Source organism: Tachysurus vachellii, chromosome 16, assembly GCF_030014155.1.
Source record: "Tachysurus vachellii isolate PV-2020 chromosome 16, HZAU_Pvac_v1, whole genome shotgun sequence".
In the NCBI taxonomy this organism is placed as follows: domain Eukaryota; kingdom Metazoa; phylum Chordata; class Actinopteri; order Siluriformes; family Bagridae; genus Tachysurus; species Tachysurus vachellii.
The window spans coordinates 15,086,121-15,107,230 of NC_083475.1; the positions used below are offsets into that span (position 1 = coordinate 15,086,121).

Below are 21,110 nucleotides of genomic sequence, written 5' to 3' on the forward strand. Positions count from 1 at the left end.
TCAATCATGGAGCAGAGAGCATAGCATGGTCTGGTGGCTAGCCTAATAGAGTGGTGAGTGGAGAGGCCTTCGATGGCTTCTTTGCATTTATTCTCGTGCCCTTCAGTGAGGCACGTACCCTAAATTGCTTCAGTAAACACTCGGGAGGTGGAAATGAACAGATTAATGGGCAAATCTGGTACACAGTTCACCAGGATTGGATTAGCATGTTGAGAAAGTTGGAAGAAAAGACTTCTGGCACGCAATGTTAACACAATAAAACTGTATTACATTTGTGCTTAAAATGATTACAATACAGTATGTACATGTGTCCTAAAAATAAACATCTCATGCTGAGTGTCACTTAAAAGAAAATTCTTTAATAGCAAGCCAAAAAGAATACTTTTATTTTTTTTTTTAAATATGTACAACCACCATTTACAAATCAGTTTGTCTTTTCTTGAGGCTTTGCCCTCACTTTCAGAAGTTAACTGAAGTGACAGTTGGATGCTGCTTAAATGCGGTACAGTAGCGTTAACATGCACTTCGACAAACATGTCGAAGCCGGTAAATCGGAGGTTACAGACCTCCGGTTTATGTGAGCTGACTTGTTCTTCAACATACCACAAGTGTTTGTCAGTGTGCAGTAATGAGGCCGGACTTGTGAAGCCTGGACAAGAGGCTCAGCAACTGGACAGTGATCCAATTCAAGTATAAACATGTCAAGGACAAAGCCTCAGTATGATGCTCAACAACAAGAACAACAAAAACAAACAAAAATAAGGGGTTCAAATAAATACATCGTATAAAAGAAGTAAATCCGACACCACCCTCCCACCCCATATAACAAACTGACTTGTGTGCCGAATCCCTACAGTGTCCTGACAATGATCTCTGGAGGCTGTTTTACATACAAAGCAAGCAGAACATGAATAATCTTAGTAATAAAGTTGTGTCAGTGTAGCAATTCCAGCAGGTCTGCTGTACCAATAGGAAACAGGCGAGAGAAAGAGCTGAGTTGTGCTCAGCTGGACTGAGCTTTTTCTCATAAAAGCAAAAGAGAAAAAAGTAATAGAAATAAGGAAACCCCCTCGACCTGAGGTCTTATATTGACATGGCTCCCTCGCTCCCAGCTGACAGGACTACATTTATACCTTTTCATCACGCAATGATTGTTTTCCCTTTTTTCCATTATCATCCTTAGCCTGAGAGTGAAGTAAGGGGTCAGTGGTGAGGGGTCTAAGAATGTGGTGCATTTTTTTTTGTTTTTTTTTTGCAGATTTGTGTGTGTAAATGTGTGTGAGTTGTCAGGCCTTAGGGTGGATTGTCTCCATGAGGCCATGGGTCTTGGGGCAGGGGAAAAGAAGGGGGTTGTTTCAAAAGAGCCACAGCAATATCCAAGACCAGTGTCACTTTGCTTAGGGGGACTTGCAAAACCCCCTTCCCCACTCACAACAAGTCTCTATGGCTATTCTGTACAGCAGTGCCCCATAGTGGGCGTTTCTTATGTACATTATCAAGGATAAGGGCTGGAGAGGATGGTAGTGCTTTTGGTGTCTGACTGCATGTCCCCTTTCAGGTCCTCTCGCAGCTCTCTCCTCACAAGCGAGTGTTGTTTTGGGGTCAGCGAACCTGCGGGGCGTAGCCTTCCTTCATCAGCCCCTCTTCGTAGTCCGTCTGACACAGGATCATGTTGTTTTTCAGGAAGAATTTGTCCCCCACGCAAAACCTGAAAAATGGAATGTGACAGAGAAAAAAAAGCACAGAGAGGGGGAGGGGTTATTCAAAGTGAGATGTGTGGTTTCCATCTGGCATCCTAAAACCTTTTTGGGTTTATCAGTCTGGAGAAACCCTTAAAACCAAGGGTTTCCCCATTCATTATGGGTGCCAAGAACCTGCTTTCATAAGGTTCTGCACATTTCAGGCCAAACAAATGATGAACACCAGGTTCTAGATGTCAACATTTGTTTCATTCCCTTTAACTATACAAGGAATTATTATTTTATTAACCGGACATATTTGATACTGATTTGTAAAATATACTATAGTACAGAATGTAAAATATTTCAGTTATTACATGATGATGATTGTAACTGCTGATCTGAAGCATAGTAATGGTATAAAAGAATGTTTTGTCTAGCAGTCCACGAAGGTCGGATGAGGTATGGACCGTAATTCGGGGGTGATAGGCATGATGGTAATGATTACGTCTGTCAAGGGGAACAAGTAAAAAACACACAGCACAAATATATATCTTTTTTTCAAGCTTTTGACTTTGTGTATTAAAATATGTTCTCTAGGCTTGCGGTATATGTAGCTTATAAAACCTTGAACAGCTGAATTAATAAACTCCCAAATCTAATGATTCAGCTCTCAAACTTTAGTCTTGGAAATGTTTTCCTGTTCTCTGAGTGAAAAGGGGTATGAGAGATCATATCAGGGGTGTGGGAATTTCATGCCAATGAGCACTAGCCTGACCTCTAACTTAAGTGCATAAGAGCACCTGACATGAGGAAAGGTGCTGTGTTTACAGTGTGTATCTCTGGAGTGTATCTGTAACGTGAAGCTGCTTCTCCACCTGCAACATGAATAAATCACAGCCTGGCCTCCATTCACTCTGCCCAATGGGCCACTGTCTCACTTGACCTTTTAGAGAGGAGATTATGTTAGGGAGGAGAGAGAGAGAGAGAGAGAGAGAGAGAGAGAGGGAAAATGTGTGAGAAAGGTAATGATATGTGATACACAGGGAGACAGAAATGGATAGAGTGAGGAAGAAGAGAAATAGGGTAGGAAAAATTAAAAAAAGGAATTGAGAGAGAGAGAGAGAGAGAGCGAGCGAAAGAGTGAGAGCTCCTTTGTGTGCCGAGTTGTCCTAAGGGCTGCTTATTTTGCTCACAGCGAGTTCGACAAGGTCAGACTACAAGTGCGCAATTCTGTTTACCAGTGTGCTTCCCCTCCTTCTTTCTCGCAGTGCGTGTGTGTACCTGAAACTCCCCCATCACCATTTTAGCTAGAAGATTAAAAGACTAGTTCACTTCTCAGCTTGAGGCTGGAACAGGAGCGCAAACAAACTCAGCAGGCTTCAATCCCCCTGCGAGCCCATTTGCCTCCAATCACGAGCTCTTAAATGTGCTCTGTTGACCACACTGCATTGTTTTAGGGAATAAAAAGATCAATTGAACACAGATACGTTAACCTTTCCATCTATCTAGCAACCTAACAAGCAGCAGAGACAGACCTGCATAAACCGTTTCTAATCATAAACTCTTTCCCGGCGAAAGTTTGTAAAAGATTGTATTAGTCACAGGTGCCATTGTCAGCCGGCAGCCGCAGCCATTAGGCAGGATCAAGTATCAACAAGTAATAACCATTAATCGTGCTTGTTGACATGGTGATTAACACAAAGCAGAGGTGTGCTTAATGTAATGGTGTCGTTGGCGCCAATAAAAACGTCCTGTTTAAATGACACATTCTTCCCAGGAATCCATTAGTGTCCATCTTGTTTGACACTCGGGACCCTATCCTCCTCCTCGTACCTCCATCCATCTCACTCTCTCTCTCTCTGCTAACAGGAAACTTGTGTTTATTTAAAGCCTGTGTTTTCCGCTGCCTTTTGGTCCCATCACCGCCCTGTTTCAGGACGCCAAATTGTTTCTGCTTGGTGAAATGTCAACAGTGCTGGTGACATCTGAGCGCCAATTATGACGAGGATATTGCAGGCAGCCCATCGGAGGTAGCAGTAATAAATGCCCTTGTGCTGCCCTCCATCTTGCAGTCATTACAGATCACCACATGTTCCAACCAGCAGCATTAGAACCTCAGCTTTGTGTGTGAAGCCCCCAATAACACTTTCTCAGAGTTGAACTGCTACTAGAGTACCTTTACTTTGCGGAAATGTAAACATCCAAATATAACCTGACAGCAGCTCTTTTTCATGCTTTGTTCATTTTCCTTTTTTCCCTTTGTGCATTTCCCCCATTCTGTCTTTTAAGTTACTTCTTTTAATTCTGTCTTTTCCTTAATTTTTCATAATTTTTTTTGTCTTCCTTGATTCATTCATTGTCTTCCTTGTTTATCTTCCATTTATTTTTCTTGATTAATTTCTTCCTAAATTTGTTCATTTTATTTTTCCTCCTACCTTTATTTTCCTTCTTTTTTCTGTCCTTGTTTGTTTCCTTTCATTCTCTTCCTTTTGGTTAATTTCTCTTTCCTCTTTGCTTCCCACTTTATGTATTAGACTTCTTTCTCTTTGTTTTCCTTCCTTCCTTCCTTCCTTCCTTCCTTCTCTATCTTCTCCTCCTTGTCTTTACTTCCCCTCTCCCTCGTCCTCCTCCTACTTGCCCCCCTCAGGTCTGACAGTTGTGATGAATATGTCTATTGAGACCCATCTAGCTGAAGAAAAGATTCCAAGGCAGCACCTAATGATGTATGACTACTTCTGCGATTTGCCTCCGAGGTCCATGTTAACTATAGTAGTAACATCTCCAGGACAAAATAACAGGCAGCTGCTAAATGAGGGATAGAGAGGAGTAGGGAGAACATGAAGCAGCTGGAGAGAATAGAATCAGAAACAAGTCGAATCAAACAAAAGAAACTATTTCCTGCAAGTTCTTTGTTTCCTAGAAGTAACATTTGATGTGGTGTGGATCTGAGAGACAAGGTGACTAATTGCAGCACACAGACTGTAGTACTGAAGTTCAGTTCCCTTAGCAGCAAACAGCCCAATTTGGCTTCGGCAAACTCCCCCATCTGACTTGTGACCTCCTCCAGCCTGGCACCCGCGATCTGAGCCCCTGTACCAGTCCCCAGAGAGCCTCTGGGCAGCATTCGCCAGCCTCATCAGCACAAGGCAAGCCGTCTATAGTGGCCTGATGAGGCCAGAGTGGACGACGGACTCATCGATTAACTGTTCCCCTTGCTCTAATCTGTGTCTAATGGGTCGCTAGAGTCACTCAAAATCTAATACACACACACACACACACACACTCTGACAGGTCATTGCCCATTAACTAAGCTAAAGAAATAACTTCAGAGTTTGTCGGGTGGTGAAACCCTACCCTAAAGAACCAGACCAGACTTCAGCTTGGTGTAGTGATCTATCCTGAAATATAGTGACTACGAACGATTATCTCCTTGCTTGAATGGAGACAGATCAAATCATATCTAAAACGTGCTATTCAGTGCAACCCGATTCACATTTTGTCCGTCTCACTGCAGGGAAAGGAATTCAGATACAAACAGAGGCTGAACTTTCTATTTCTTTCTAAAATGTCTCTCTAAATGGCTTCCTGAGCGTGGAATTCAGTGCAGTTCAGTGCGATGAAATCGGGCTAATCGCTAGCAGTATGTAACATTTTCTCCTCTCAGCTGTGCTTTTGTGTGGGCTGCGGTGACTAATAAAGCTGCTAAAAAGAGATGATGGTTGTGTAAATGTGTGTGCATGGGGGAAGGGGTGAGGGGGTTGGGTGGTTGTGTGTGTGTGCGGCGGCGGGGGGGACGACTCTGAAGTGTGAGTACAAGTCTGATTGTATCCATTTAACCACAGTATGGCAATGCTGGGCCAGGGTTGACCCCTTAGAAGGAGAATAATTACGTGCTGTGAACCCTGCTAACCTCAAATAGCCGTCTACGTGCATCACAATCTCGCCATTAGACCAAGGTAGGCATTTTGTAATACAGACAGATGTCTTTATGAAAGGCCAGGGTGTTTTGTTCTGTTTGTCTGAAGCAGTGTAATGAAACAAATCAGAGGCACCACATGGGCAGGAGTGAAAATAAACGCTGGTTAAATAAGTACACTATAGAAATTCATAGCTTTCTCTTCCAATCTATTTTCATAAGTTTAATCAATTTTAACACTAGCTATAATAACCGTGAGGGCACGAAAGGCTACACAGATCCTTCCCACTACGGAGCCCAGTCTCCATACGGCTGATTATGTTCTTAGATGCCAAACAGGGTTTATCTCCTGCTAAACTGGGCTTTTAGGGGGTGTACTAGTTGGCAGTTGTTATTTATTTCCCCACCCCAAAAAATAAAAAATATGTCAGTTCATTTTCACGCTTGTGATTTCCTCGTTTTGGTTCCTTTGTACTTTGAACTAAATGTGGAAAGCAGGCCCAGTGTGCACAGCACTGGAAGCTCCTGATAAGCAAATCAACATTCAAACCCAATTCACCGCAAGTACCATTTGAAAGCCATGGCAGTGTGTCCACCCTCAAATCTATTTTTTTTTATATCTATTGCCATCGCAGACAGAGTCTATATGGCCTTGCTGATGTTTATCCAGGAACACCAGAGCACCGGTAAGCTGATACAAGGTTGTAGACTTGACAGAACTGTAATGGAGTGGCCTGCCATTTATCCATCTGTTTGTTGTTTTTTTTATTCCGAGAAGTGCATCAAGTTTTGTGAGGTGCTTTTCGATGAACAACAAAAGCTGCGTAGGCGTGTCAGATGACATGTCTATGTATGTCTGTAGAGATAATACCTTGTCAAGTTGCTGACAAATGAATTGGCGTGCAGGCAAATGAGGTGGATTTATATATCACGGTGTTGACGCTCAGTTTTCCAGTGTTTTCAGCTCACAAAGAAAACAGGTCTCACCAATCTGCGACGGGCTGACAGCTAAATATGCATCTGGAACTCTCAGTATTGAAAAGATGTGCGTTTGAGGCTCGGCTCGTGTATCTCGGCGGCTGAATTTTCACCGCGTGTTTATTCGCCAGTCACGATTTTTTTATTTTGTAGTGTTGGAGTTCTGGAGTCCACTGTACTTCAGTCCTTTCCCTGCTCAAATACAAACATATCTGAAGTATCTGGTGACATCCAGACCTCCTATAAAAATTCTTATAAACACCCATGTCTCAGAGTGTCAAAAAGCTGCTGGAAAAGTCTAGCCTCCGGGTGAGAAACAGCAGCAATTAGTGCAGACACCACACCATAAATCTTGTTGTGAGGGCGGGTGAAATTGTGATGGGCAAGCGTGGCAGCACAGAGAGGCCTCAGCAGCCAGTGTGCATTCCTGACGTCGATTTTATTAAACACTTGATTGGCTGGCCTAATGTAAAAAGAAAGATTTGCCTGGTTCTAAATGGGTTTTAATGTCGGGAAGGCCAGTGGACCAGGCTAGGCTTTCGCTGATGAAGATTAGCTGACTCCTTGCATTAGGAGAGTGTGTCTCGTGTAGACAAGTGAACTGGCAAGACAATAACCCGGTGCTAATTGTGCGTAACCAGAACCTGCAATCTGCCCTTCTGATGTGCATTGCTCTTAGTGTGTGTTTGTGTGTGTGTGTGTGTGTGTGTGTGTGTGTGAGAGAGAGAGAGAGAGAAACAGACAGAGGTATCCACTCTACTGAGTCTTTCAAGAATGAAGGAGATTGATGCTTGCAGTTGTCCATGGTGTGCAGTAAAAGTGGACTGACACAGACATTTATCTCATCATGGTCTGAACAGAAAAAAAAGTCAAAATATAGTGTGGGGTAATTTAAAGTCAAACATCAACAGTGACATTGTCACCGAAATCTCATATCCCTATTCAACTATTTGTTGTTAAAAAAAAATATACATTTATTAGATTTCCGTTATTTGTCAGTAAGGAGGTATTTATTTGAACACCTAGGTGAATAGATGATGGTGAACACAATCACATATATATATATATATATATATATATATATATATATATATATATATATATATATATATATATATATATATATAAATAAATTATTTATATATTTATATTTATTTTATGTTGATTTGTGTGCAAAGAAACAGTGAACACTAACCTACTAAAGCAGATTCAGTGCATAAACCTTTAACTTTTTAGTTTAAGTGAAATGTTAACGTTGAAACAATTTCAAAATTTGATTTCCATCGTTTTGGATGACACCCCGGTCATTTTTAGATATCTAGAATTCTCCTACACTGCCTAGTTAAAGTGTTGTTTTTCGTGAGAAGAAAGTTGTGGTGTCACATCCCTCTGTCATTGTTTACACCACGTCTGCTCTCTGTAGGTGTCTGACTAGCCGAGCTGAGCAAGCAGCACGCATCATGTTCACAAGAATCACTCGTGAGAGGAATTTTCAGGGTAACTTAGACAATAGAATTAAAAAATACTAATAAATGAATTTGTCAGAAAATTCGAATGTTTCTTGAGTTTATGAACTGGGCTGTTTTTAATACACTGTTTCATGACTATTCATTAGTGGGCCTCACAAATGAGATACTGCATGTCCTAATGTTTCTTTCATTCATATTAAATAATTATCTTATTGTGCTGAATGTCATGGTAGATCCAGAGTCTAAACTGGGAAGACTGGGCACAAGGCAGGAACGCACTGGGATGCTAGCCCATTTCAGTGCATGTGTACACACATACTTTTACATTTACGGCATTTGGCAGACGCGCTTATCCATTGCACCCTTATTCACACACACACACAATTCTAGCCATAGACCATCTGGGAATTGAAAGGAGATTGGAGAACTGAAGGAATGCACTTTTGTTCTTTCTTAATTTTTTTTTTTAAATTATATTTCTAAGTGAATGAAATGTAATTAAACCTTATCTTAAATCTCACATTTCTCTCTCAGGAGAGAGAGAGCGAGCGAGAGTATTTTATTTATATATATATATATATATATATATATATATATATATATATATATATATATATATATATATATATATATATACACACACGTATAAAAAGTATATACCTATAAAAGTAAGTCTTTACTCCTCTCATAAGCACGTGTGTCTCTGAGCTCTAGGGTTTGATGAAAAATGTCAGCAAACACAGTGGATCTGATCAAAGCTCGCAGGTTGGGTAGAGACAGACAGGCAGAGCTCACCTCTGGTTACAGAGTTGGCAGGCAAAGCAGTCCAGGTGATAGACATTCTCCTTGGCTCTCATAACCATCTCGAAGGCTGGGATGAGCTTGCTGCAGGCTGCACAGTTCCCCGTCACGCCAAACAACCTGCCAAAACATGGGAAGATTCGAGTGTTTTGAAAAGACCGGGACCAGATAACCAAGGTTCAAGAACACAATGCAATAGATTGCACAGGGTTGCTTCTTTGGTTTCACTCTTCTCCCCACGAGCACCTCATTACGTTTTGGTGTGATGGGTTAAACAATCATAATAATAATAACGGCTTTGTAGGTGCCCTAAAGGCACAAGTGACAGTTCAAGTGTACTGGAAATATCACGGCGATGACTAGTGCTGCTGACACAGACTCGACAAGGTTAGCACCACAGAGGCCGAGCAGGGACTCGGCCCAGGGAAGATCTTATTATTTGAGAGGATGTCCTCAGAACAGGGAGAGAGCATGAGAGCAAGAGAGAGAGAGAGAGAGAGAGAGAGAGAGGGAGAGGATTCATTAGGGATTCATAGCTGTGACTGTGCTGCAACCTAGTCGGAGTAAAATAGAGGGAAGAAAAAGAGAGAGAGAGAGCAATCTGATAACAAAATCATATAACAAAATAACCTATTAGGCAGGCTTCTCCAGGCACTTTTAGCCGTCGTTGTTAAAATGATAAAACTGCATGCCACTCTCAGAGCCTGTAAGAGATCGCAATCTGATAAATGATCTCCAGGCCTGCGATATGCAGGGTTGTTTATTAACCTTCAGAAAAATCATGTTCCCCACAGGCAAAGCACACAGTGGGTAGACCAAGCTCTTATGAATACCTACAGAATTAAGGAATCCCCTAGACACACCTTGGGACAGCAACGGCTATCGTCTGGAGCGGTCAAGCTGACTAAGGAAGAGCAAAAGGAGGCTTAAAAAACAAGTATGTCTCTCTTATTGAGCTGTCTAATTCTGACTATATCGGTATTATCTTTCGCATCCTACTCATTTCTCTCTAAATGCCAGAAGGGCTTAAAATGAAATAGATGAAATGATACATCTGTCCTTGTAAGAAGCCTTGGATCTAAAAACGTTTAATAGGAATGTAAAACCGCACCACGAATTTCTGGTGCCTAATCAAACAACCAAGGAAATATCTTTTCATTAAAAATGGAAATTCAGTCAGACATATGCATGCGTGCCTCCATAAAAGTGTTAAGATTAAACCCTGCTTTGTTTAAATTGGAGAAAGCGTTCTGGGTTTCACCTGATGAATGACAGGCGATGCCCGTATGAAAAAGTGACGCCTCCAGGTTTTTTTGTTGTCAGGTCGAATCAATGGCACTGCATTTTTTCTCCCCCCAACTCACACAATCTGTCTTCTTCGACTTGCCATCTCTTGCAAATTTAAAGTGGCCCGTGCCTTTAAATGGTCTTGTCATGCTATTTTCATTTGAGTGAGTGGGTGCAGAGCTGTGGGCTTTCCAAATACAAAAAGCTTTCCTTGTCCCACTAAGTGAAGAATAAACCTTCCTTTATCTGCCTGCTGTCTCTCAGCTTCAACCCAAAAGTGCACAGTGCTGGGAATATAGATGGAATCAACAGCTGGGCTGCTGTTTTAATCATCCAGAAAAAACACAGACTGCGGCACTGATTGACTGATTGTACAGAAATGTATATTCAAGGTTAAGGACTGTATAAGAAGTCACCGTATTCATCCAAAGTACTAGATGTACTGCTAAATATACAAAACCTAGTGCATAGACGGTACAGACAATTGGAAAAGAAAAAAGAAGAAATTAATTTTAGCACCTAATATATTCTGTGCAATACGGACATACACTCTATTTATAAATAAAAATAATATTTAATATTGGTCCCATTCAGGGTGTATTCACTCAGTGTTCCCAGGCTAGGCTCAGGATCTGTCTCAACTGCAGCCAGGATGGAATGGACACTTAAGATGGATGAATGAATGCATGAGACCACTGAGGTTGGTTTTACTGTTAGACGAAATAACAAAATATAACAAAATCTAACTAATTTTAGCCTGTTTTTTTTTTTTTAAATGCTGCTGTCTGGCTAAGTCTATAGCTGTGAGCATTTCACAATAAAACAGCTTCACGTTTTGACCTGGTGATTTTGTGTTCTGTGCTTTGGTACTGTCCAATCCTATAGTGAATTTCAACAAATAATCATAGCATGGTGCACAGGTGATATCCCTCAGAAGAATTGCTAGAGCACAAACCCTGGACCAACAGGCTAACAGGCCATTAGACAACACACTCTCGCTGGGACTCTTGCACCCAAGAACAGTGTGACAGAAAAAAAAAAAGAAAAAAATAGAAACTAAAAACAACATGTGACAGAATGCCATGTCCATTATAGTTCTGTATTTACTGGCATATTGTGTAGAAAACTTGTCATAAAGCTTAGATGCTTAGAGAAATCCCAAAAGAAAGGGCTGAACGCCCTGCAAGAACTAGAGCACAACTGCTTACTCTGAGCACTGCTGCTTTCAGTGACTGCTGACACACACACAGAGCAAAAAAACATGCCGAGTCAGAATACAAGAAACTGACCAATGACCAATTAAACATACTTGTTACTAAAAGGTTTGCGGGTTTAAAAACAAAAACTGTGCAAGCTTAGTTTTAAATGAGTAAACTAGCATGTCTGGAATGCTTTCTTTTATAAATAAAACTATGCATCATGCAATTTCCAAAAAAAAAAACAAAAAAAAAAAAAGAAAAAAAAAAAAAAGAAATGCAGGGCAGTGACAGTTGGAATAGATTACATAAGCACCATCAGGTTGATTTATTAGGTCACAACGTAATGCAAACTGAGCGCGCACACAAAAAAAGAAACCAACTTTCTGTAAAATTTAGCTCTTGGAAATAGTTTTAGTTCTTTTAAAATTTCTTTTAATGTCTCTAAATTATTGCTATGTCCCAATTCGCCTACTATCCGTCCTACATGGTATCGTGATTCGAATTAGTGTGTCCCAAATCGTAGTATTTTGCAATGAGTATCCCTGAGGTATCCTGATGGTCTACTGTTTCTGGGTATTATTTTCTGTGTGATTCCGTGCACACTTTCAGCTACTTGATTGGGGAGGAGGAGTTTTGTGAGGTGGAAAAATAAACCATACGGGAAAATAAATCATAAGGAAATGGTAAATGAAATGATATAAATGACATAAGGAATAATGACAGGAAAAGTATGTGTAACTTGGGTTCTCTTCTTTTACATGACATGTTTGTCTGTGCCAGTACTTGTATGCTCATTTGCTACACAATTAAAAGTGTATATTTTTTCACAAAAATGGAACACACTTTTAGTGCATAGTACAATTAGGTGAATTGATAGGACTTTAATGGCTTCATCTTGAACTGGACTCAGTTTACACACACATACACACACACTCTCTCTCTCTCACACACACACACTCTCCCCTTTAAACAACCCAGACACTTAAGTCTTGCTCTTGACCAGTGATATGTTCAAGCCTTTTTTGCTCCATATATAGTTAAGGGTCTTTATTTTCCAGGTGTTTTGTATGACCACGTTTGTCTTGCTTTCTTTCACCCAATCAGATCTTTCACTAAACATACATTAAACCTGGACTCCAAATCTACTGACAGAGGAACGTTCCAGTTAAGATGCTTTTATATTAGACATTTGTTTAAACTGTGGACAGCATTCAAGAAGCCTGTTCATCTACATACGCCTCATGCACATTCATGTTTACATTCTTAATTTGTGTTCATTCTTTGAGCGACTTTGAGTCTTACTGAGATCTATATTTTATTCACTATGCTGCTTACACGTGGAAAGCACATGTGTCACATCCATGTCCCATAAGAACACACAACAAAACCGTAGACAAAAACAAAAGCAGGGATTTGATCTCATAAGTGATGAATGTACAAAAAAAGATGTTCCCTTGCTTGGATGCTTGAGGAACAACGAGTTGAAAATGAGCGCAGGTATTCTGGGAATAGATTTCTCAACTTGTTTTCAAGCAAAAAAAAAAAAAAACACTTGAATTTGGTTCGTCTCTTTTTTCCTCAACCTGACAACTTCAGTCCTGTCGAGTTGCAAAAAGCTTATGAATAAAGGAGGAGGCATGCGCCCTAATAGAAAACTCTCTTTTCATGTCTGTATAATAAGATGACAAAATAAAAGACGTTATTTTGGCTGCAGTTGAGAGAAACTGTAGGACATTAAATCCTATTTAATTCGGATTAATAATTTAAACATATGTTACTTGGTTGTTAGTGTTATTTGTACCATAGTCATGATGGGAAATTAATACTGACCAACGATTTACTAGAACCAAGTGTGTGTCTTGTGTTAAACACCATCTACTATTCAAAAAAGTTTAAGTCTGGTGGTTAGAGTTATTATAGAGGGTGATGGTGCACCAAATACCGATGTCTCCTGAGAAGGACCTGAGCCCACACCATACAGAAGAAGGAGGGAGAGGCGATGGATGAAGCCCTACCTGCCACTTGTCTTTCTTTGCTCCGTCAGTTTGATGCCACAGACGCTAATGGTTCTCTGGGGAGGCGGCGAATTAAGTGTGCTTGGCTAGTAATGAATTCAAAGGGCACATGTTCTCCAAATGTGGTCTCTTAGAGGAGCAGAGTAGAAACCTTGATATGCACAAACCGACACTGGATGATAGGGTTTACAAACGGAATGTGGAAAATGGGTGGATCAGCTTGAGGCGCGGCTAACTCTACTGCGTGGTCCGGCGCCAAGAACGAAGAAAAATAGTTTTCGCTCCAACTCGAGTCTTGACAAAACAGCATATGTTTCAAAAGGCTGTTAGAGGCAACATGAAATTAGAATTCATAGCGCCATAGATTTCATCCGCACCTTATTGGGGAGAAAAGGTGCACAGCAGTACTTCATGGATGAATGGTATCTATTTGATGAGAGAAAAACAGATACCAATTAAATTATTCCACAAGGATTTAGCCCAGTGGGTGCAGGAGTGAAACCCAGGCGCTCGGCTCGCCGGTAATGATTAGACGACGGCCTGTTGGAGAAAGCACAAGTGATGTCACCTCAACAGGCTCACAAATTGTACAATTCGTATCATTTACTTGCCGTCACACTCGAACGAGAAACAAACCGGAGTAAAAGCAAGATGGCTTAAAGCCCGTTTATGAGTTTATCCTACGTTTTCTTTTTCCTCCTTTTAACCATTTGGGTATTCTAGAAACGTCATGGGCAACAAATTAAGCACACTTTCTTTCAGGGCCAATCATTACTTTTTTCCTTTAAAGTAAAAAAAAAAAAAAAAAAAAAGAGCGATAACACCACCACCTCCAGAGCCATTTGAAATTCTGACAGCGGCTCCCTCTTTCTCCTTCCTCCCCTTCCCCTCTGCCACCCCCGCCACTTCAATTGCTCTGGCCTCGGCGTGCATTCATCAGCTGCCGAATTAGAATTTGTTTCCTCACAAACCATTGATCATCGGCCTATTACCAGGCAAATGACAGTTAATTACCCACTACATTAACCACCGGGACCCGGGGACCAGCTCCGCGTGCCATCAGTCAACATGATGAATGTGGCAAGTTCAGTAATGCACGGCCGTTCTCTCGTCCGCCTGCCACGCTGAGAGCAACCCCTGGATCTCACTTCCCGGCACCCAGGGAAAATCTATGGCAATCTGCATAATTACAGGCTCAGGGTTAATAACAGACAAATGATTTGTTGCGTCTCGAGCAGCAGGCGCCCTACGCCAGCATGCGGCACTGGCTCCATGGCCTGCACTGGCGTAAGCTTTAAAACGTCAAGGTTTAGTAAGGGAAGAGAGTCAGAGTGTGAGAGCGGGGAAAAGGTGAAGGAGAAGGGCGGTTTGGCTGATGGAGAGTGGACAAGGCTGGCAATGCGATCAGACGTCTGCTTTCTTCAATTTATACCCTCCTGCATGTGCGATTTCCAAAGATTAAACAACTCTTGGGGCAAAATTATTTCAATTAAGGGCAGCCATGCTCTGGGAATTGGCTGTGGGATAAGATTTTCCTCCTTGAGTGCCCTGCTTTGCCTGGCTGCTGGCTGGATCACTTCTAATCTGCACCTGGACTCTGATATCCTAATGATGAATTATGCGCCGCTCTTCTCTTCTCTTCTCTTCCTGTTGCTGCTGCAGTACAGAAGGCTTTCCGCCCAAATGTCGGTCTGCTCAGGATGGTACAGGGATCTGAGCTAATTGTCAAATCGCGGTTTCTGAGCATCTCATGGGCGTCCCTCGCTTCATACGCCTTATTTCTTCCACTCCTCACCTCTTTCATCGACACTGGGACAGTAGTCCTGTAAGCCAGGCTGCTTAATATGGAAAATCATGCTTCATGCCTAAAGAGGGTAATTGTTTCCTGACAGCAAAGGTTACTGGGTCTGTTTGCCGCTACAAGATAATTCATTGTAAACAGTTTCGTAAGATGACAACAAGTTCAGAAAATGACTACCTTATGAGTGAGATTACGAAGATGAACAAATAACAGATAAGACGGCGACTTAAATTGGCTGCAAAGGAATAAGAAAAGCCAAACATTTGCATTTGAGTGTACGGGTGCTGCCGGAATCAAAAGGCCACTGTACAGGCTTTCATTTTGTGACTCTTTTCAACAGAAAAATCACAGTGAAACAAAGAAAAAATAATTACGCCCTTGCTAAATACAACCAAAGGCCTTTCAGCACTGAAATTTGGCAGCAGTATGTGGGGACTGGGAGGGCATTTTGAAGAGGGTGTAATGAAAGTTTTGAACCCCCGCAGGGCCCAGATGTGCACTTCGATAGTGCCAACCCACCTGCAGTCACAAGCTGAGTGCCAGGGTGCACCACACTAGGCCTGCAATTATCTGCACCAAACACGCGTGGTCCCACGAGTCAGTGCTCTTCACAGCTAATTAAGCTAATCTCGACTGGAGGGGGACCATCCAAAAACATAATGCGTCCAGTCGACTGATTCTCGAAAACCATTTAGAAGCATTTTTAAATGGAAATACTGCTGGTGTGATCTTTAGCTGTTAGAAGCAAAATGATGGAGAGGGACACTGCTGTTGTGAAGAGCTCCTAAATGGATATGGTGGCTATTGTTCGTCATGTGTCGAGGTCAAAATGCAGACGTGTTTTGCTGTGCACATGTCGTATCGAGGCAATGCCAGATAGGGCTGCGTTGCCTGTTATTTACCGCAATCGTTTTTAATTTTATTTTGCAATAATGGGATATGCAAATGAGCTTTCTTACAAATTGCCAATTTATTGTTGCGTTCTGTCAGCATTCCGATCACGAAAGCATCAGATTCTTTTATCTGGGATTTTTCTTTAAATAATGAGTCAATGTAGAAATGTTTTTTAAAATAGATTTCACATCGTAATCACAATTATAATGTGTAGCAAGTAAACATAACACTAATCGAAGATTTATTTTCCTCGCCTTCAGTATGTATTAAAACTAGGATGTTAGAAATTAGTGAAAGTTCTAGAAACACTATGCTTATTTCTACTTTGGATTGAACAGAATGCTTAAAAATGCCTTTTGACCTTTAAAGGGCTATTTATTGAAGGGCTACTTGGAAATTTAATTTCCTCTGAGTATCTGAGGTTTTCACATTTTAGGCTAAATTTAAAAAGTTTTCTTTTTAAAAAAAAAAAAAAAAAAAAAAAAAAAAAAGGAACTTCTCTTTTGAGTGTACACGCTAAAACATCAAACGGCTTGATGCAAAAGCAATGTTTTAAGGCCGGTAAATGAAAACAATGCCATCCTACCCTTGAACCGTCAAATGAAACGCTGACCCTTCAATCAGGACATTTTAGCGCTGAAGAAAAACACGATTCAATAATTCTGCCTTTATTTCAGATTCAACTAATAGTGAATACAGATGCTGGTTCTGACCTCTCTGCATTTACAGATTACATGTGAAAAGCTCTACTTAATTACAGGAAGTGAAGAACACACACATTTGCAAGAATGAGCCTTAATGCCTAGACTTTGAAAGTAAATTGTAGCACACAGGGGTTAATGGTGTTCAAGCTTCCTAGTTTTCCACCTGAGCACAAACACAGCAATTAGAAGGTGCTTTGAAAACAAAATAGGACTAGAACATATTTCTTTGTGTCTTTTTATGATCATTATTTACATAGCTTTTTGCAGTTTTCTATAGACGACAGTCAACAGTGAAGTTAGTCAAACTGACTCGACGTAACGTTGAAAGTTTCCCAGCACACGGACGTGCTAATACATTCCACCTTCCTCATTAACAGCTCTGTGTAGACCGGCTGTGCTTTCTTTAGCGCTGAAAATGGGCATTAAAAAAAATGTCAAAACAGACGAACCGGTCACTCTCTAATAAGATGCACAGAAGGAACGGCGCAATTGTGTTGCTATGCAAAAAAAGAAAGAAAATTAGAATTACTTGTACTTAGAACTGCTTGATCAGACCTCATCACCAGAATGCTATCACGCAAGCTGTGAAAAAAAAAGTCAGCAAAAAATGACTTCAGAACCTACCTGATTAACTACCCCCTTTTTTTTTTTATCTTACAAACAAAAGAAGTAGGAAAAATACTTAAAATAGGCTTTTAATTAGATAAAAGTTCCAAATGGCTCCCCACAATCGGCACGCCGGGACTTTTTGTAGACGTAATGATTGAAATGTTTTAATCACTGCTGAAATACAGCGATGGGGAATTTCCCCCCTCTCTGTGAAAAATTCCCACTGTTGCTTAAAATGAAAATCCACCTTAATGTTCTTCAGACTAAAAGTAATTAGTTGAATAAAGATAAAGCCAAATGAACTCGTGATCAATACGCTTTCTCCTCCCTCTGACTTTCGAAAAAAAAAAAAAAAATCTAATTAATTATACACACCCCCTTTCGGTATCAAAGGCCTGCTCTGCTTTGTGCCAGGGACATATGGGTATCAGAGTAATGCGTTACCGAGTACAGCGGCTCCACTTCCCCGAGTGTGATGTCTCTTTATTATTCCAATGTGTGGCAGGGAGGAAAGAATCAGGGCAAATGATCTCGCTACCCATGCCTAACAATAGAGGAGTCTCTAATGAATGGACCAAGAACAGCCAATTATTTTAATGAGAGCACACAAAAGCCTTAGGCCTGATCAAATCCAAATATCTGGAGCTGTTAGAACGTGAGCACAAGCAGCGCTGGGGTAATTCTGACAGAAGGAGAAAAAAGCTTAACTGTTTCATTATGGCATACCTTTTCCCTTTCAGCAAGAGGAACTTCTTTCAAGTTAAAATAATTACAGACAAAAGGCTCTTATGAATTATGCCGTTACACAGTAATCCAAACTATTACTTGGAGGTGACTGAAGAGAAATGTGTCATATGTAGATACAGATATTGAACAAAAGTAGGATCAAAGTAAAGTCAAAATACGTCACTAGAACAGTAATAGCTTTATCTTTTAAGCTCTTGTTCGGACGAACGCTGGCCGTCGTGTAGCTTACAGCAGCTCGTCTGCTACCAGGTTGGATGCAGGCTGGTGTGTGTCGGTGTGCAGACCCGATGCAGAGGAGATGGGCTGAGAAATCACTGGGATGACACACACCCACACACCCCTGTGTGTGCTCACACACAAACCCCCACACACGTTGGTGATTCCTTTTGATTGCTGCTTTTCCATACAGTTTTAATCTCTCTGAAATGCTAAAGAGGCAAAGATTCAGCACAATCAATACACAACTACCAGCACTTGCCTCTCTCTCTCTCTCACACCCACACACACACACACACACTCACAGACACCTGGATTAATCCGCTGCCCTTATTTCCCCACACTCAGATAGGTATTTAATGAAGAGGCAGGATGTGATTTGAGGACTGCATTGATTACTTACAGCTCTAACGCACTGCCCTCCCCCACAGCACACAGGTGAGTAGGTCTAACTGTGAGGGTGGAATAGAAAAGAGAATTAATACTGTAAATTACTAAGTAGGTCCAAAGGAATGTAAGAAAAAGCAGAAAGAAAAGGGCAGAGCAAAAGACAGAAAGTGAGAGTGAAAAATACTGCAAGAAGAGAACAATGAAAAAAAAATATCATGTGGACTAAACAAGAAGGAAAAGAATGAGAGAGAAAAAAAAATAAATAAATAGGAGAATGTACTCAAGAAGGGGGATAGAAAGGGGCCCCTGGACTGTGTGTATATAGATGATTGGAGAGCTGGGACATAATCATAGAAGTCAATCGATGTTAATGGGAAAAACTGAAATTTTAATTTGTAAAATGTCCAAAAATGCCATGGATGGTGCCATTGAAATGACAAATGACCAATTGGAATGACCAATGGTCTCAAGCACCTGGCAGAAAGTTCACTTATGTTCAAATGCTGTTTATAGACTTTAGTTCAGCATTCAACACATCTGACTGAGAAGCTGAGCCTATTGGGCATAAGCACCTCCCTCTGAAACTGGATCCTGGACTACCTGACTGGGAAACCTCAGCCAGTCCAGATTGGGAACAGTATCTCCAGCACCACCACACTGAGCGCTGGGGGCCCTCAAGGGTGTGTGTTCAGGCCACTGTTGTTCATTCTGCTGACTCACAACTGTGTGGAAATGCACAGCTCGAGCCACATCAAGTTCGACGATGACACAACCGTGGTGGGAAAAGAGATGGTTGTTGTCTTGAGGAGAACCCACAGCGACTATTCTCCACTGAACACTGAAGGATCCTTCTTGGATATGGTCAAGCGTACCAAATTCCTTGGTGTTCATCTGGTGGAGAACTTCACCCGGTCATTCAACACCAGCAACATCACCAAGAAATCTCAGCAGCATCTCTACTTCTTACAAAGATCCCATCTTCCTCCCCCCATTCTGACCATGATCTACAGAGGGACCAGTGAGAGCATCCTGAGCGTTGCATCACTGTCTAGTTTGGGAATTGCACCATTTCTGGGATGTGGTAGCTCAGTGGTTAAGGTGTTGGGCTACTGATCGGAAGGTCATGGGTTCGAACCCCAGGTCCAGCAAGCTGCCACTGTTGGGCCCTGAGCAAGGCCCTTAACGCTCAGTTGTAAGTCACTCTGGATAAGGGTGTCTGCTAAATGCCGTAAATGTAAAATTCGGACCCCAAAACCCTTCAGCGGATAGTGTGGGCAGCTGAGATATCATAGTCTGTCTTCCACCACATGCTGGCTTTCAATATACAGTACATCTATGTTTACAGCACCACTGTAATAAACACTGTTTAAATGCTGTTTTTCACAACACAATTCAATTATGACACAAACTGCCATTACTTTATAAATGTACATATGTTTACAAGAAGCCTCTTTATTGTTTACAATCTTATTTGGCACAAATGCTCAATTACAGAATGTATTGTCTGTCTGCACTGGCATTTGTCTCGCACTGTTTGCACTAGGTAGCACATGATGAACTTTATGTGGTTAGGACAACTTACTGTCAACAAAGTCCATAGCTCGGTGTTGTTTTATGTAGCACTATAGTCCTAGATTGTTTCTTTTCACTATGTACTGCATCAGCTATTGCACTGCACCATACACACATTCACATACCCAGTCACAAGAAGGGTCAATCCACTTATGTTTTCGGGAGGTGGCAAGAAATCAGAGAATCCAGAATTAAACTTAAAGAGACGACGTGTCCATTTTTATTTATTTTTTTTTAAAATGGAGTTCATTTTATTTGGAAAAGTCATTGAAGCGTGGCTAAATAGAGTCTGGATGTTAAACACGCTGAATTAATTCTTGAAAAGTGTTGGGATACGAAGACATAGAAGTAGCATGCGGAATTACAATCCGGTGCTCACCTTGCAAAAAAGTGCAATAAACAACCCTAACTAAAAGGGAATTCTGACATTCACCCTGCACTGCACACGTCAAACGAGCTACACACAGCTCAGTATGATGACATCAGCATTCGCACAGTAAGCGGCGGTAGCTGTCATGTGCAGCCCATACTGTCAGGTAATGTAATAAAGCTGTTAATTCCTTCAGTGAGATGGGCTTGTTTGTGGCTGCGCCCGGGCCAAGGGCAAAGCCAGAGCGGCTCATTTGCATTCCTCTCTCTCTTTTGGCTCGCTCATGAATAAATCAAGCTGTTAAAATGGCTGCATTTACATCTCATTTTACAAAAGTACAGCTGAGTGACTGGACGAGATGGGGTTCACTTAGTCAGGTTGAGAGAAAAGAAATCTTCAGATTCTTTCACATACATTGTGCAGTTAATAGGACAAGGCAGAATCTTTTTGGTTCAGATAT

General features: G+C 41.3%; 1 protein-coding gene across 3 annotated transcripts in view; it reads right to left on the reverse strand.

Moving 5' to 3' along the window:
• Positions 1-318: 318 nt before the first annotated feature.
• lmo3 (LIM domain only 3) overlaps positions 319-21,110 on the reverse strand; it is a 40,074-nt gene continuing 19,282 nt past the window's right edge. For all 3 annotated transcript variants that reach the window (XM_060890089.1, XM_060890088.1, XM_060890087.1), the window contains exons 3-4: positions 8,841-8,966; positions 319-1,708 (exon numbers count right to left, since the gene is read on the reverse strand). In XM_060890089.1, coding sequence (XP_060746072.1) covers positions 1,603-1,708; positions 8,841-8,966 — 232 coding nt within the window. In that variant the 3' untranslated portion in view covers positions 319-1,602. The remainder of the gene's footprint in view (positions 1,709-8,840; positions 8,967-21,110) is intronic.